The sequence below is a fragment of the Panicum virgatum genome, chromosome 7K, assembly GCF_016808335.1.
Source record: "Panicum virgatum strain AP13 chromosome 7K, P.virgatum_v5, whole genome shotgun sequence".
Classification (NCBI taxonomy): Eukaryota; Viridiplantae; Streptophyta; class Magnoliopsida; order Poales; family Poaceae; genus Panicum; species Panicum virgatum.
The window spans coordinates 39,634,255-39,650,998 of record NC_053142.1 but is presented as its reverse complement, the minus strand read 5'-3'; the positions used below and the strand labels follow the sequence as shown (position 1 = coordinate 39,650,998).

General features: G+C 52.5%; 2 protein-coding genes across 6 annotated transcripts; both read left to right on the top strand.

Moving 5' to 3' along the window:
- Positions 1 to 1,036: 1,036 nt before the first annotated feature.
- On the top strand, positions 1,037 to 1,372 carry LOC120640242 (glycine-rich RNA-binding protein-like). The gene has a single exon (XM_039916099.1). It carries the CDS (start codon positions 1,037 to 1,039, stop codon positions 1,370 to 1,372), a length of 336 nt encoding a protein of 111 aa, XP_039772033.1.
- Positions 1,373 to 2,177: 805 nt separating this feature from the next.
- Positions 2,178 to 8,019, top strand: LOC120642381 (putative wall-associated receptor kinase-like 16). 5 transcript variants are annotated; one of them, XM_039918879.1, is made up of 5 exons: positions 2,178 to 2,443; positions 2,591 to 2,632; positions 5,058 to 5,973; positions 6,080 to 6,223; positions 6,378 to 8,019. In XM_039918879.1, exons 2-5 carry the CDS (start codon positions 2,591 to 2,593, stop codon positions 7,571 to 7,573), a joined length of 2,298 nt encoding a protein of 765 aa, XP_039774813.1. In that variant the 5' UTR covers positions 2,178 to 2,443; the 3' UTR covers positions 7,574 to 8,019. The 5 variants fall into 5 exon arrangements, with proteins under 5 accessions (XP_039774813.1, XP_039774817.1, XP_039774816.1 ...); XM_039918883.1 differs by lacking the exon at positions 2,591 to 2,632 and having other exon boundaries at positions 2,180 to 2,443; positions 5,066 to 5,973; XM_039918882.1 differs by lacking the exon at positions 2,591 to 2,632 and having other exon boundaries at positions 2,180 to 2,443; positions 5,036 to 5,973; positions 6,378 to 7,766.
- The last annotated feature ends 8,725 nt before the right edge of the window (positions 8,020 to 16,744 follow it).

Here is a 16,744-nt window from a genome sequence, read left to right as displayed (position 1 = left end):
AGGAGCAGGCTACCGTTGATCCGCCCCCGAAAAAAAACGTTCTTACAAATCATTTTTTTTACAGTGAAGCAAGAATCCGGCGTTAGTTCGAATCGTGAGTTCTTTCTTTAAAACTCATACATAGTGAAATAGAATATCTGTGCTCGGAATCTGGTTCTAAAGAGAATCTTGTATTTTAGATTAAGGAAAAATTCGGCTTTGAACATAAGAAAACTTGTAAGTATAAAGTATGAAAGAAGGTTGTTGTGATAGAATCTACTACCTCCGTTCCAAATTGTAGTTTGTTTGACTTTTTTTACCCTAAGTTTGACCACTCGTTTTATTCAAAAAAATTGTGCAAACATTGCCAAATTTAAGTCATTCTCGAAGATCTTGTATTGCTAAAGCATCCCACAATGAAAAAAGTGATATTTTGCACAAATTTTTGAATAAGACGAGTGGTCAAACTTGGGGTTAAAAAAGTCAAACGACCTACAATTTGAAATGGAGGAAGTACCTATTCTGGTTTGAATCCTTCACTAAGCACGTGCGCACGTATATTTTTTCTAAATTTATTCACGTCGGTCTATAATGGTAGGTAATGTGCCCTCAATACCCAAGCGCGTGTGGTGACGGATTATGCTGGGACAGGCATTCAGAGGCGCCGATCCAATTTCTCAAAAGTGATGTATCTGTTTATATATAGAGGGTTAATGTGTGCGTATGTTAGCGAGTTTAGATTATCACAAAATGAGAGGTTGAATTTATATTACGGAGAAGCTAAACGGAGAGCCCTTTCCATTTAAGCATATCTCGAGAGCCCTTTTATTACCTTCTTAAACACCTAGCAGAAAGTAACTTCCTCGATTTGCTACTTTCTTCTCTTCTTCTCCAACTCCGGCGAGGATACCAACTCCTCTGGCGGGTTGTGGGCGGGGCGGTCGGCGGCGGGGTCGCTGCCAGCCGGGGTGGCGGCGGAGGCCGGCGGGGTTAGGGTTCGGGTTAGGGTTTGGGGGTTCGGGTTGGGGGAGCTTCCATGGCCGGCGGCTTTAGAGGGATGGCCGTGGGCGGCGGCCGGCCCGGCGGAGGAGGCGGGTTGTGGCCGGGTGGTGGTGGACAACCGGTGGGCAGGGTCGGCGGCGGTGGCGAGCGGTGGAGGCGGACAGAAAGGAAGCGGAGGGGAGGGGTTCGAGCGGCGGTCCTCGCCGGCGGCGGCGCCGGCGAGGGGGAGGTCGGCCGCGGGGGCAGATGGAGGCGGATGGGAGGGAAGGGAGGGGGAGGGCGAGGGGAGGGGTTGGAGTGGAGGCCCTCGCCGGAGTCTGAGGCGACGCCGGCGAAGGGGAGGTTGGCCGCAGGGGGAGGGACGGTGGGGGCAGATGGAGGCGGAGGCTGAGAGAGGGAGGGCGAACGGGAGTTAGAAGAAGACCTGCTGGGATAAGACCAGGCGAGGTGGGACCCACGCGGAATCTTATGTGGGAGGGGGTCTCGCGTTAGGATAGAAGGAGAGCCCTCTCTGGGTAGTCAAGTCCTTAATATTATCCCGCAGCTGACTGACCCGGTGCAGTTCATTGTACAAGGAGGTTTCGTTGTTCCGTGAGAGAGGACCAGCGCTCGTAATTCACCAATTTGGCAACTGTTTCAATTCACAAGATACAGCGGGCGCTGTCAGAGGCGGGGAAAAAAATCTTTCCAACATTGTCGTTTCATTCGTCAGACGTGCACCTTTTCCAGTGATTTGTTTTAGGAAACACACCTTCCAGTGAGGTGTGATACGAATCAATGACCCTTTTCCATAACTTGCCACAGCAAAGTGTTATTCAAAAAGAGTATACAGTTCAAAAATCGATTTTTTTACCCTGTATCTATGGTCTACTCCTATGAGTTATGACTGGAGAAAGTATGTATGAAGGAGAGAACCAAAGAGAAACACAAAATGAGTCTGCTGGGTGCTGGCGCCCTAAAAAAAATGAGAAGCTCTGCTGGCTTGTGTTTATTTTTGGTCATCACAGAGTGAGAGGCTAAACTATGTCATTCCTTTATTATGTGAGAAATGAGAGGCTAAGATTTTGCATTATTAGCTATCCTTCACAGCATTTTTATCCACCACAAAGATTAATTAGTTTGAAAAGTCAGCTATGTTGCTATCTGGTGGTTTGCTCTCGCTGATGTGAGTACAAGAGGGAATAATTGCAGACAGCAGACCCTTGCCAACGACAAAGTCTCAAGACTTAACGGCAAGACTCCGTCTCTGCTGCTGTGTCTTGACTCGCTCCCGACGACCCTTACAGTAATGCGGGTGTGGTCTTCCTATATACTCCCAAGTCTCCAACGCACATATAGGGGTGTCTGCTTTTGTTAGAATAAATAACTGAAGCAATCTCCAGAGATTCAGTTGATCAGTTCTCTCGGTGGCTCGGCGTTCCGGGGAAGATAAGACTCATAATAACCTCTCCGCAAAGCTAAGGTACATATACTATTCGATGAAAGCTGAACGAACTCCCTTGCTCTTTTTCAAGCCGCTTCAACTAAGTTTGTTTAGTTTATCAGTGCTCTTCCCTTTAGTTCATTACTTCATTTATCTGCACATGAAGGTTGATGTTAGATTTTTCAGATGCCAAAGAAATTATTAGATGAACACTTGTATCTTCCGCAGGTACTAACCCAGCTTTAAACCATGATTGTTGTGCAAAACCAAACTTTTTGTAGGCATATATTTCCTTGAGTAAGTAACTAATTCAACAAGGTGAGGGACCGAAAGGGTGACCGGGGGGGGGGGGGGGGTGAATGGGAGTAGATTAAAAATTCTTGCAAACTGGAACTCCGGCTTAGTCCCAAAGTTCACCCCCAACTGTAGAGTCCTAGGCACAGCGTGGAGTAGCTATGGAGGAACTACACCAACGCAAGAAAGCTCTAGGAACAAACAGAAACCAACGCGGAAGCAAACACCGAAAAGCAGCGCAAGAATCAACGCACGGTATACACACCGGTTGATCCGACGCACAATTTGAACAGCGTCGGTTCAACCGATGAGCAAAGCCGGCAGCAGAGAGAAACGAGCACCGGTTGATCCGACGTGGATATTGACACGTCGTCGGTTCAATCGGTGTTAGCACACACCGGATAAAAAAGGGCGTACCCAGTGCCGTAGGCTTCCCATCGCTGGTGCAGTTATCCAGAAGGACTGCAAAACGTGCTTAACGTGCACCGGTTAAACCGATGCTAGAAAAACCAAAGCACCGGTGCAGTTGTCCAGAGGAGCAGCAAAACGAAACAACCAGAGCACCGGTTAAACCAGTGTTGTGAAAACTCAATACACCGGTTAAACGAGTGAACTCTTGCACGTGGGGCAGCTGGTGACCTTGCACCGGTTAAACCGATGCTCGTGGTAGCTAAAGCACCGGTGTAACTGAAGAACACCAGAAAACCCTAACTCAGAGAAAGACCTATACACCGGTTGATCCGACGCGTACAATTTCAAAGCGTCGGTTCATCTGGTGCTAGATGAAACAGAGTCCAGAAACGCTTTCCAGCCCGTGTTCTCTCGAAAACTCGATGATCGAGTGACCAAATCAAGTCCAAATCTCACCAAATTTCGTAAGCAAGATCACAAGAGACTTGTGAATACGTCCACGGAAGGAATCGATGAATTAATCCATAGTTTGGGAGAAGTCGGCGAAATTCGAAGCAAGATTGGGGTTTTCTCAAGAACGCAAAAACTTCGATTCGTGGTGACTCGTGATTCCGGAGGGTTTAGCACTAGGCTAGATGATTTTGAATCATTACAAAGAGTCACGAAAACATCTAGAAACAACTCTTCATCTCGTGCACAAGAATTGACCAAGGAAAATCGAAATTCGTTCAAACAAAGCACAAGATGGATGAACTCGAATCGAAGACAAACGCCCAGAGGGCACAAGGAGGATTGGGCCTCCTTTCCCACACAATCTCAGTACAAAAATCTCAAGAATCCATACCTCTAATCCTAGAGAGGAGAGATGGAGTAGAGAGACAGAGAGAAGAAAGAGGAGTGGCGCCAGGGAGGAGGTGGTGCGGCTTGTTCTCTGTTCTGGCTGGCGCAAGGAGAGAAGAGAGGGGTGAAGAGGTATTTAAGGTGCTCATGCAGGGTCCAAAATACCCTCGACTCAAACTAGACACTAAAACGCCCGTAGGGGCAAAACTGGAAATATGTACACGATCTCATCCAACGGCGGAGTTTCTTTCTTCGACTCGAAGTCTTCTCCGCAATGCCACCGTGTGGATGAATATCCGGTTCGCGGTTTTGAGTGGTCCGCGAAACCCGGATAGGTGGCCGGTTTTGAGAAAACCGCCAAAACTCCACGCGTGGGAAGATTCCCGCCTCCACGCCGTGGCCCTAGATGCCGTTCCCGCCTCGGCCTTCTGACAGCCCTAGACGCCGCCCGAGACCCGTCGCCTCCGTCAGTCCCGAGACTGACGCCCGTGCCTCCACGACTTGGCGTCTTCAACCGCCGTCCGGCTCCTTGGTTTTGTGGCGCAAACCAAGAAACCTGCCTTCCGTCGCCGTTTGCGCCCTTGATCCAGGAGTGGACGCCACAGCTGCCACCCGGCCCGAGCTCCTCCACTGCAACTCTTCGTCGACACTCGACGCCCGTGTACCTGCAATCCAAAGACCAAGCGCACGATCACACCGCACGGTTGATAATTCACTCATTACAAGCAGGATAGAGTACTCTCATTCCTCACAAGGGATTCGTTACATGTTGTTGCACGAAATATTTTAAGGTTCTTTTTTAATGAGAGATCAAACTATACCTCCAATTTGATGGAATTGTATTGTGCTACGTAACATTCCTAGGGTTAGGGGGACTAAAATTTTGACTTGAAGATAGTATTGAGGGGCATCCATAACCTAGATGTACCTTTGTTTCAGCTTTATTTTTGTTTCCGAGCACGTGTGAACATTTTTCTGCATATTTTTTAAGCATTAATGTTGGGATTTCAATTTAGTGTAGATGTATACACAAAGCAGAAAATAGGTGTATTATGTGGAATCCTCTGATTTAGCTGATCGTTGCAGTATCATGGTTTCTACTTTCTAGTTATCCAGTCCAGGAGTATACATGGAAGCGCGCTTTCTACAGATTGGCCTTGGACTTGTTCTTCTTCTAGCGGCACAGCACACCCCCGCTGTTGCCATTCCTGGCCCTGAATGCCCAACAAAGTGTGGTGAAGTTGACATTCAGTACCCATTCGGCATCGGCGACAACTGCTCACTGTCATCAGGGTTTAACGCCAGCTGTCAGGAGGTCCAGCGTGGTGTCCACAAGCCATTCCTCGGTGATATAGAGCTGCTCAACATTTCCCTGGCTAATGGCACGATCCGGGAGATGAGCCCCATCTCGACATACTGCTATAACTCCTCCGGTTTGATGCACCGTCATACTTGGCTGTTCGATGCAAGCCATTCCCCATACCGGTTCTCAGATGTCCAAAACAAGTTCACGGTCATAGGTTGCAATACCCTCGCCTATATCTATGCTGATAGCACCGGTACGGGCTACCAGAGTGGGTGCGTCTCAACGTGCCAGAATCTGACAGACTTAGCAGATGGATCCTGCTCCGGCTTGGGCTGCTGCCAGACATCGATACCCAAGGGGATGGGCTACTACGCGGTCGGCTTCGACAGTGGTTTCAACACAAGCCAAATTTGGAACTTCAGCCGTTGTAGCTACGCTGTATTGATGGAGGCGGAGGCATTCAATTTCAGCACCGCCTACATCAGCACGACCGAGTTCAACGACACAAACACTGGGCGAGCACCCGTGGTGATGGACTGGGCGATAAGAAATGGGACGATGTCGTTGCAGTGTGAAGAAGCCGAACTGAATAAGACGGGCACCTATGCATGCCTCAGCAGCAACAGCGTGTGTGTCGACTCCAGAAATGGGCCAGGCTACCTGTGCAATTGCTCCCAAGGTTACGAAGGCAACCCATATCTTCCATACGGATGTCATGGTAATTGGTAACAAACTAACAAACATTCTAAAAGTTCAATATCTTTGTACAATTTCAATATCTGAACATTGTATCTATTATTATCTGTTTTCTCATCTTTGTGCAGATGCTGATGAGTGCAGGAACAGCCCATGCCCTTCAGAAGGTGTTTGCCACAACACGGAAGGAGGGTACCAGTGTTCTTGTCGAGCAGGAAGAAAATTTTCCAAACAAAGCAATACATGCAGCCTTGATGTCGGGTTAATAATAGGTAACAAGCTGAGATAGACTAGCTAAACCATATTAAAATAATGACATTCAGAAAAAGAAAACCGAAGTTCTTGACAATTAACACCGGTTTGTAGCCTCTATAGGAAAGGGGGAATTGGTTTCTAACAATGCTCTTACCTGATGTTGTTATGCAGGGGTTACAGCCGGCTTTCTTGTTCTCGTGATTTTCTCCTTCTTGGGATATATGATCCTTCAAAAGAGGAAACTGACCAAAGTTAAGCATGAGTATTTTAGCCAACATGGAGGCATGATTCTGTTTGAGAGGATGAGATCAGAAAAAGGTCTTGCTTTCATGGTGTTTAGCGAAGCTGAAATTGTACAATCCACAAACAACTACGATAGGAGCAGAATAATTGGAAAGGGTGGTCATGGAACAGTCTACAAAGGGATAGTTAAGGGCAGCATGCCAGTTGCGATTAAGCGATGTGCACTTGTCGACGAAAGGCAAAAGAAGGAATTTGGACAAGAAATGCTAATACTTTCCCAGATCAACCACAAGAACATTGTCAAACTTGTTGGTTGTTGCCTTGAGGTGGAAGTTCCAATGTTAGTCTATGAGTTTATCCCAAATGGCACACTGTTTGAACTTATCCATGGCAAGAACCAAGCATTACAGATCTCTTTCAGCACCTTATTAAGGATTGCTCATGAAGCAGCTGAAGGTCTCAATTTCCTACACTCGTACGCATCTCCTCCAATCATCCATGGTGATGTGAAGACTGCCAATATTCTTTTAGATGAAAATTATATGGCCAAAGTGTCTGATTTCGGAGCCTCCATACTAGCCCCATCCGACAAAGAGCAATACGTCACAATGGTTCAAGGTACCTGTGGCTACCTGGACCCTGAATACATGCTGACATGCCAACTGACAGAGAAAAGCGATGTCTTTAGCTTTGGTGTCATCCTTCTAGAGGTGCTCACAGGCCAAGAGCCTCTGAAGTTGAATGGGCCTGAGACGGAAAGAAGCCTGTCGTCAAATTTTCTGTCCGCTATGAAGGAGAACAATCTTGATGCGGTGTTGCCGAGCCACGTGAAGGGGCAAGAGAGCAACGAATTGATCAGAGGCCTCGCGGAGCTAGCCAAGCAGTGCCTGGACATGTGTGGCAGCAACAGACCGTCGATGAAGGAAATCGCCGATGAGCTCGGCAGGTTGAGGAAGCTTTCGCCGCATCCTTGGGTACAAATAGATGCTGAGATGGAGACTCAAAGCCTTCTCAGCGGAGCATCGATTGGTAGCTTTGAAATAGAAGGTGCTACTTCTGGGTATCCTACACAAGAAGGCGAGAACCTCCCCATGAACCCAAGAAGTTCATACTATGCGAGGTGATGAAAACATATGTCCTAGTGAACTTAGTATCCATCGAAACATCCACATGATGGGGCATTCGGGAGCTAGTAGTTGGTCTCCAATCTACTGTCTATAATAAAGCATTGGGACACACAATTAAAAAACTCTATTTATCAGTATATGTACTCTGTGTTTCAAAGCAGAATGTATGAAAATTTGTTAGTAATCCTAGCATATCTTGCATTTCTGTTTTGCACATGCATGCACACGAGGACCGGCTTGTGGTTTCCGTGTGTGTAGGAAGTCATGGACGAGAATCGCTTGGCATGAACTCGAGCATGCAAGCCATGGCCGGCCGTTGCGGCGCATGGGGATGGACGTGCGCACTCAGCGCAACCATGGGCGTCGTGGCTTGCATCTCACTGCCTTGTAATCCAATAAATAGCAATACAATCCCAGAAAACGCTGCGCCCTTGGCAGCACCAAAAACCCACCGTGTTCGCGTTGAGTTTGTTCGTGTGTTCTTGCTCGCCGCCCATCATGCTCTGCTCGCCGGCGCTCGCCGCCGTCCAGCGACTAACAAGTGGCATCAGAGCCGTAAGAAGGGACCTGCGCCGCAATGACATCGCCGCCGCGCCATGGCCGGACGCCGCCGCGTCGTGGCCAGACGCCGTCGCCGATCATGGTCGGCACGTCGGGGGGCAGCAAGACCCGTCACGCTCGCCGAAAGGCAAGACGCCGCAGCGCACGCCCTCCTCAAGCCGTTCTCCACCGCGCCGATCTCCACCGCGCCGATCGCACACGCGCGATGCACGTCGCTCGCGCACCCGGGATGCACGCCGTCCGCGGGAAGTCGTCGTCGAGCGCATCATCTGAGATGGTGGGAGCTCCGGCAGTTGGCCGCAATTGACGAAGACGAACTACCATGAGTGGTCGCTTCGCATGCAACTGAAGATGCAAGCGCACCACCTGTGGGACGCCGACTACGATGACGACCGCAGCGCGCTCGACGCGATTTGCAGCGGTGTTCCGGCAGAGATGATCCCGATCCTGGTGGCCAAGCAGTCCGCCAAGGAAGCCTGGGAGGCCATCAAAACTCTCCGCATCGGCAACGACCGTGTGCGGAAGGCAACGGCACAGAACCTCCGTACCGAGTACGAGTCCATCGCCCTCCGCAACGGTGAACCCATCGTGGACTTCGCCTTGCGTCTGACCGGCATCGTGCAGCGCCTGGCGACGTTGGGCCACCCGGAGCCTGACGAGAAAGTGGTGGCCAAGTACCTACGCGTCGTTCGCCCACGGTATAAGCAACTGGTCATCTCCATCGAAACCCTGCTTGACATTTCTCAGCTCTCCATCGAGGAGGTCACTGGCCGCCTCAAAGCCGCTGACGACGTCGAGCCCGCTCCGGCGCACACCGCGAGCGGCAAACTGCTGCTCACTGAGGAGCAGTGGGTGGAGAAGTACAAGAAGAAGGCATCGGAGCCTGGCCATGGCGGTTCTGGCTCCGGCGGATGAGGAAGGGGCCGCGGCCGAGGCCGCGAATGCGGCTCCGGCGGTCGCACCTCTGCACGCCCGCCGCCGGACGATCCCTGTCCGCGGTGTGGCAAGAAGGGCCACTGGGCCCGCGACTGCCCCAGCAAGAAGAAGGAGGAGCCAGCCCAACAGGCCCATGTGGCCCAAGAAGAGGAGGCCACTCTGATGCTTGCCATCGATGTGGCCCAGGAGGAGGACGTCTCCCCTCCGCCGCAGCCGCCACACTTTGCCGAGTTGCCGCCGCCTTCACCTGCGGCGCTCCCTGAGCTCCATATCCTGGAGAAGAAGGTCCACCCCAAGCTCGACGATGTGGTGGATCGAGACCCAACGCGCTGGATCCTGGACACCGGCACATCCAACCACATGTCCGGGTCCCGCGCCGCGTTCACCGACCTCGACACCGGTGTCACCGGCGCCGTGCGATTTGGGGATGGCTCCGTCGCCTGCATCGAGGGCACCGGCACGGTGCTCTTCCACTGCAAGAACGGTGAGCACCGGGCGCTCGGGAACATCTACTTCCTCCCTCTCCTCACCGCCAACATCATCTCCGTCGGGCAACTCGGCGAAGGCGGGTACCAGGTGCTGGTGGAGGACGGCGTGATGCGGGTGCGAGATGAAGACCGGCGCCTACTCGCTAAGATCCCTCGGAGTCTAGGCCGGCTATACAACCTCGACGTCACCATCGCGCGCCCGGTGTGCCTCGCAGCGTGCACGGACAACGACGCTGGAGGTGGCACCAGCGGTTCGGCCACATCCACTTCGCCGCGCTGCGCAAGATGGGGCACGAGGAGCTGGTCCGCGGGCTGCCCGCCATCGACCAGGTGCAGCAAGTCTGCGACGCCTGTCTCGCCGGCAAGTAGAGGAAGACGCCCTTCCCTCAGAAGGCGCTCTGGCGTTCCATGGAGCCGCTCCAGCTCCTCCATGGAGACATTTGCGGTCCCATCACTCCGGCGACCCCGAGTGGTAACAAGTACTTCCTCTTGCTTGTCGATGACTACTCACGCTTCATGTGGCTCTCCTTGCTGCCATCCAAAGACGCCGCGGCCACCGCCATCAAGAACATCCAGGCTGCGGCGGAACGCAAGAGCGGCAAGAAGCTGCTGATGCTCCGCACTGACCGTGGCGGAGAGTTCGCCGCCTCCGACTTCGTCAACTACTGCGCCCAACTCGGCATTCGCAGGCAGCTCACGGCGCCATACACGCCTCAACAGAATGGCATCATCAAGCGCCGCAACCAAACCGTGGTGGGCACGGCCAGAAGCATGATGAAGGCCAAGTCTCTCCCTGGTGCGTTCTGGGGGGAGGCGGTGTCGACGCTGATCACGACGACAACGCTCCTCTCCGCTTCCGCCGCACAGACAACGTGCTCGGGGAAGCTGAGATGCCCGAGCTCGCCCACCGTGATCTGGAGGAGCGCCTGCTGCTGGCAAGCGACGCCGAGCCAGCCTCCTTTGAAGAAGCAATGCGCCACAACTGCTGGCGCCACGCCATGCTCGACGAGATGACCTCCATCGAGGCCAGCGGCACATGGAGACTGGTTGAGCCACTGGCACGTACCAGGCCAATTGGCCTCAAGTGGGTGCTCAAGACTAAGAAGGACGCCGCCGGCATCGTCACCAAGCACAAGGCCCGCCTCGTCGCAAAGGGCTACTTATAGCGGCAGGGCATTGACTTTGATGAGGTTTTTGCCCCTGTCGCGCGCCTGGAATCAGTTCGGCTCCTGCTCGCACACGCCGCCTGTCAAGGATGGGCCGTCCACCATATGGACGTGAAGTCGGCATTCCTGAACGGGGTGCTTCAGGAGGAGGTGTACGTCGAGCAGCCTCCCGGCTTCGTCCTCCGCAGCCATGAGAACAAGGTGCTCCATCTCGTCAAAGCATTCTACGGACTGCGTCAAGCTCCACGGGCGTGGTATGCCAAACTCGACGAGTCCCTCATCGGGCTCGGGTTTCGGAGGAGTGCCTCAGAACATGCCGTCTACCTACGCGGGACTGGAGCTCACCGGATGGTGGTCGGGGTCTATGTCGATGACCTCATCATCGCCGGCAGCAACCAAGTCGACATCGACACCTTCAAGGACCAGATGAAAGCTACATTCAAGATGAGCAACTTGGGACTGCTCCACTACTATCTTGGTCTGGAGGTGTCCCATACTGAGGCTGGCATCACCATCTGCCAGAGCTCCTATGCAGCCAAGATACTGGAGACAGCAGGCCCGACGGACTGCAACTCCAGCGCGACGCCAATGGAGCCTCGCCTGAAACTCAGCAAGGTGAGTTCAGCCCCAGCTATTGATCCCACCATGTATCGCAGTGTGGTGGGATCCCTGCGGTACTTGGTGAACACAAGACCCGACTTGGAGTACTCAGTGGGCTTCATCAACCGGTTCATGGAGAACCCAACCACTGAGCATCTGGCGGTCATGAAGCGGGTGCTGCGCTATGTCGCAGGCACTCTGCACTTTGGCTGCCACTACAAGAGGAAGAAGGATCCCCAGCTTGTCGGCTACAGCGACAACGACATGGCTGGGGACATTGACACGCGCAAGAGCACCTCAGGCATCCTCTTCTTCCTCGGCGACAACACCATCACCTGGCAGTCACAGAAGCAAAAGATTGTGGCGCTGTCTTCATGCGAAGCTGAGTACATTGCAGTATCGACATGAGCATGCCAGGGGATGTGGCTGGCGCAGCTGCTCGCCGAACTCAAGGGTGAGGAGGCCAACACCGCCACCTTGAAGATCGACAGCGAGTCTGCCATCGCACTCAGCAAAAACCCTGTCTTCCATGATCGCAATAAGCATATCGACATTGGTTATCATTTCATCCATGAATGCGTTGAGGAGGACAGGGTGAGGCTCCAGTCTATTGGAACAACGGAGCAGCTCGCGGACATTCTTACCAAAGCTCTGGGACGTGCACACTTTTGTGAGATGCGCTCCAGAATTGGTGTTGTAGATTGAGGAACGAGAGTTCTCTATCCTGCTTGTGATGAGTGAATTGTCAACCGTGCGGTGTGATCGTGCGCTTGGTCTTTGGATTGCAGGTACACGGGCGTCGAGTGTCGATGGGGAGCTGCCGTGGAGGTGCTGTGGCCGATGACCGTGCGGTGGACAGCGGTGAAGGGCATCCGGGACCGGAGCTCGGACCGGGCGGTAGCTGTGGCGTCCACTCCTGGATCGAGGGCGCAAGCGGCGACGGAAGGCGGGTTTCTTTGTTTGCGCCACAAAACCAAGCAGGCGGACGGCGGTTGAAGATGCCAAGTCGTGGAGGCACGAGCGTCGGTCTCGGGATTGACGGAGACGACGAGCGTCGACGACGTCTAGGGCCTCGCTGCGGGCGAGGAGGTGACGAGCGTCGGGCGGCGTCTAGGGCCGTCAGAAGGCCGAGGCGGGAATGACGTCTAGGGCCACGGCGTGGAGGCGGGAATCTTCCTGCGCGTGAAGTTTTGTCGGTTTTCTCAAAACCGGCCACCTACCCGGGTTTTGCGGACCCTTCAAAACCGCGGACCGGTACTTCATCAATGTGGCCGCATCGCAGCAAAGACTTCGAGTTGAAGAAAGAAGCTCCGCCGTCGATCGAGTCTGTACAGCGGGCTGCTGCAGACCCGACCGGTCTGACCGGTCCCCTGGACCGGTCTGACCGGTCTGGCCGCAGCAGCTGGGTATAAAAAACCCCCCACCAGCCCGTGGCTGGTTGAGTCTCTTGAGTCTTTAGTTTTCTCTTCGTTTTTCCTTCTCCCTGCCCCTGCTCCAGGTTAGGGCCAAGAACTCCAACGCAAAAGAGGGTTAGGTATAGCTAATCTCTCAAATCTAGACGGTGGATGATGGGCGGATGGCTCTAGCTTTGTATAGGTGAATTCCTCCGAAATTTATGAATGAAATCTTGTTGAGATTCACCTTTGTGTGCTGAGTTCTCATCCTCTCCCTTCTCTTTTGCGTTTTGGACTTGATTTCTCCTCTTTTGGGATGTTTCATGTTTAGAGGAATCAAGCCCGTGAATTCGTGTTTTGCCGAACTCGTAGTGACGATTCTGATCTATCTAGCCTAGTGCCAAAACCCCTAGAATCGCGAGTTCTCACGAATTGGAGATTTTGAGTTTTTGAGAAAACCCAATCCTCTTTGATATTCCCTCGATTTCTCACGATCTGTTAATTTTTTGGAAAAGATCTCTTGGGGATATGTTTATGGGGTAGATGCGAAGCTATCCTCCAAGTTTCATCAAATTTGGACTTCGTTTATTCGAAATTTGACATTTGGAGCTTTGTTGACAGGCTGTCTGGGAGCGACCGGTCTGACCGGTCTGTGCAACCGGTCTGACCGGTCTCTGCAGTTCAGTTCTGCGTTTTGACTCGATTTGCTTCCGCGTAGTTTCCTAGGGCGTTGTTTCTCAGAGATAGCTAGTTCATAGCTATTCTCTCATGTCCTAGGTTCGAGGGATTGTGGTGATTTTGGGATATAGGCCGACGATTCGATTTCGAGAGAAATTTTGATCGGCTCCCATTCATCCCCCCCTCTGGTCGCCAGTTTTGGTTCCTCAATTGGTATCAGAGCTTGGTTGAGGTTTTCAATACCTTAACCGGTTCGAAAACCACTTGGCGACCATGGCGAGTCTTGGTAAGATCCCGGTGTTTTCCGGCGAGGGCTATGCCTACTGGAAGGTTCGCATGAGAGCTTTCTTGCAGACCATGGGAGCCGAGATCTGGGAAATTACCACGAACCAGCTTTACGAGGTGCTGGCTGTTCGGACCACGCCCCTTCAGGTGACCCAGCACGAGGCTAATGCCAAGGCCGTCAATGCCTTGTTCGCTGGCATTTCTCGTGCGGAGTTCTCACGCGTCCAGGGTTTTCAGGAAGCCCATAAGATTTGGATGTGCCTTGAGAACTACCACGAGGGCACACCTCAGGTGAAGGCCAGACTGTTCGAGACTCACCGGCGTGAATACGAGAACTTCACACAGGAGCCGGGTGAGAGCATTGACTTGATGTTCAGTCGTTTTCAGTCGATTGTGAACAAAGTCAATGCGAACAGATCTGCTGATGCCCTTGAGTACACAGAGCACCAGAAGGCTCTCAAGTTGCTCTACGCACTTGATCGCTCAGTGTGGGATCTCAAGGTGAACACCATCATTGAGTCGGCTAGCTATGAGACTCTGATGGTGAACGAGCGTTTAGCAAGCTCAAAGCCACAGAGGTGGATAACCAGACATGAGCCAAGCTCAATGGTGCCCCTCCCTCCAAGAGCATTGCTCTTGTAGCTGGCCCTGGTGGATCGAGCTCTAACGCTAACTCTGCTCTTGGCTTTTCTCTTGCCTCCTTGCCTTCTGTTTTAGATGAGCAGCTGGAGACGCTAGGCGACGACGACTTGTGCCTCCTCATCAGCAAGTTCCAGCGCGTCTACCACAACAGGCAGAGGAAGAAGAACCCCAGGTGCTACAACTGCGGCGATCTGAACCACTTCATCGCCGATTGCGCCAAGAAGTCTGGCGGTGGCCAGAACAACCACTTCGACTACTACCGCCATCGCGACCGCGACGAGGGAGGCTCCAACAAGGAGCGTCGGCGCCACAAGCACCGCAGTCGGGACCGGGGAGGACGCTTCGACAAGGAGTCGCTCAAGAAGCGCTTCCAGTACAAGGCCAAGAAGCGGGAGAAGGCCTTTCTGGCGCAGCTCAGCGACCTCGACAAGAGCTCCGACACCGACCGCTCTTCTTCACCGACCTCCGACGACGACAACAAGAAGAAGAAGAAGAAGCGGGACAAGGAAGCCACCAGCTTCATCGGCCTTTGCTTGGCGGCCGGTCGGCGAAAGGGCTTCTGCACCATGGCCGGCGAAGCCAGTGGTGCCCGTGCGTCTCCAGGTGGACATGCTACACCGACGCACGCCGACTCTTCTCCTGGATCCGAGAGTGATTCAGAGGTAAACTCCATGATCGACCTACTAGATACAGAGGTTAGGGAGTTGTATGCCGCTCTCGACAACCAGAAAAGGCTGCTGAAGGAAACAGCTAGAGAGCGTACAAAGCTTAGGGCTGAGTTGGCTTGTGCTAGGGAGAAATCTAGTGAGGATGAGTGTGCTGGCTGCATATCTCACATGAATGATCTTGTTGCTCTCCGTGCCAAGCATGATGAGAACGTCGCGAACTTAGATGTTGCTAAGACTTCGCTTTCAGACGTGTCTCATGAGCTCGCTAAGGCCAAGCATGAACTAGAACTGGTTAAGGATGCTCATATTGTTAGCGATGTGCTTGAATGCGATGAGTGTCCTATCTTTAAGTCCGATCTAGCTTAGTTGCAGTCCAAATTTGCTACTATTGTGTGCGAGCTAGAGGAGCTTAGGTCTAGGCCTATTATGCTTGGTCCTTGTAAGCATTGTCCCACGCTTAGGTCGGAGCTAGACGAGAAGAACACTTTGATTAAGTCTTTTGGGAAGACTAAGGTCGTGGAGTCTAGCCCACCTATTGACTGCTCTGTTTGCCCTGGTTTGATTCCTGATCTGGATAGTCTTGCAGTACAGAAAGCCAACTTGGAGAATGAGAATACCTATCTTAGGGCGATTCTGAGTTGGGTTTCTAGCAGTGAGCCGCAGTTGGGCATGATGATTAAGCAGTTCAAGCGTGGTGATGGGTTTGGGGTCGGTTACACATACACGAAGTCAGACTTTGACAGGTTGTATGGTAAGATCGGCAATGCTGCTGGAAACACTGCTAGTACGAGCACGCAGCCTTCGCTTGTTGACCCCGCGGAGGGTGTGCTTAAAGAACCACCGAAAGCACCTTCGCAGAAGCAAGTTTGGGTTCCAAAGCCCAGTGAGCTGAGGAATTCCCTCGACACGCTCCCTGCTGCCGCAGCCCAGGTTGCCCAGAAGAAGGGGGCTACTCCTCCCCGTCCGCAGGCTAGGCCTCCACCTCCCAAGCGTGAGGTGAGGTACCACTGCGAGTTCTGTGACAGGGAAGGTCACCTGGAGGAGTTTTGCTTCAGGAGGAAGCAGGCTGTGAGGCGAGAGCAGGAGATACGGAACGCGGACATGTACTCTGCTCGGGTGCATGGTCCTTCTCGGCGTGGTGGTAGGCAAGATGCTAGAGCGCGCCGTGTAGGTGGAGGTCAGGGAGATGGTGGTGGTTACCGTGCTCCAGTGGGTGGTCGCTTTGCCGGCCGTGCTCCTGGTCATTTTCAGTACGGCTATGGACCACGGGACCGAGGCTTTGGAGGAGATTTTGAGGCTCCACGCTTTCCTCGCAGTGGTGTTCGTCAGCCTCGCGGTAGACGGGACAGGGGATACGCTTTGCTTGACTTTACTTACCCTTCTGTAAAGCAGATGGCTCGTCACTGGTTTGCTTCTCACTTTGTTAACCCTAGTGTCGAGACATTTGCTCCTCCTTTGTCTCGATGGTGATGCAGGTTGGAGGCCTGGAGAACAAGTGCTCCATGGATCTTGGTCTTATGCAGGTTTGATCAAGACTTGATGGTTCTCCAAAGCTGATGGATAGCCCATGGTGGTTGTTGTATCCTATGTACATTTGAGTTTGTCTTTTGAGTTCTTTGTACATTTTCTGCGTGTGACATGTTGTAGATTCTACATCTCTACTTATTTTGCTTGCTAGGTCTGTGCTTGTGCTTTGGTGGACTAGCCACTCTGTATGCTAGTTTTTTTTATTTTCATTTTGTCATGACTC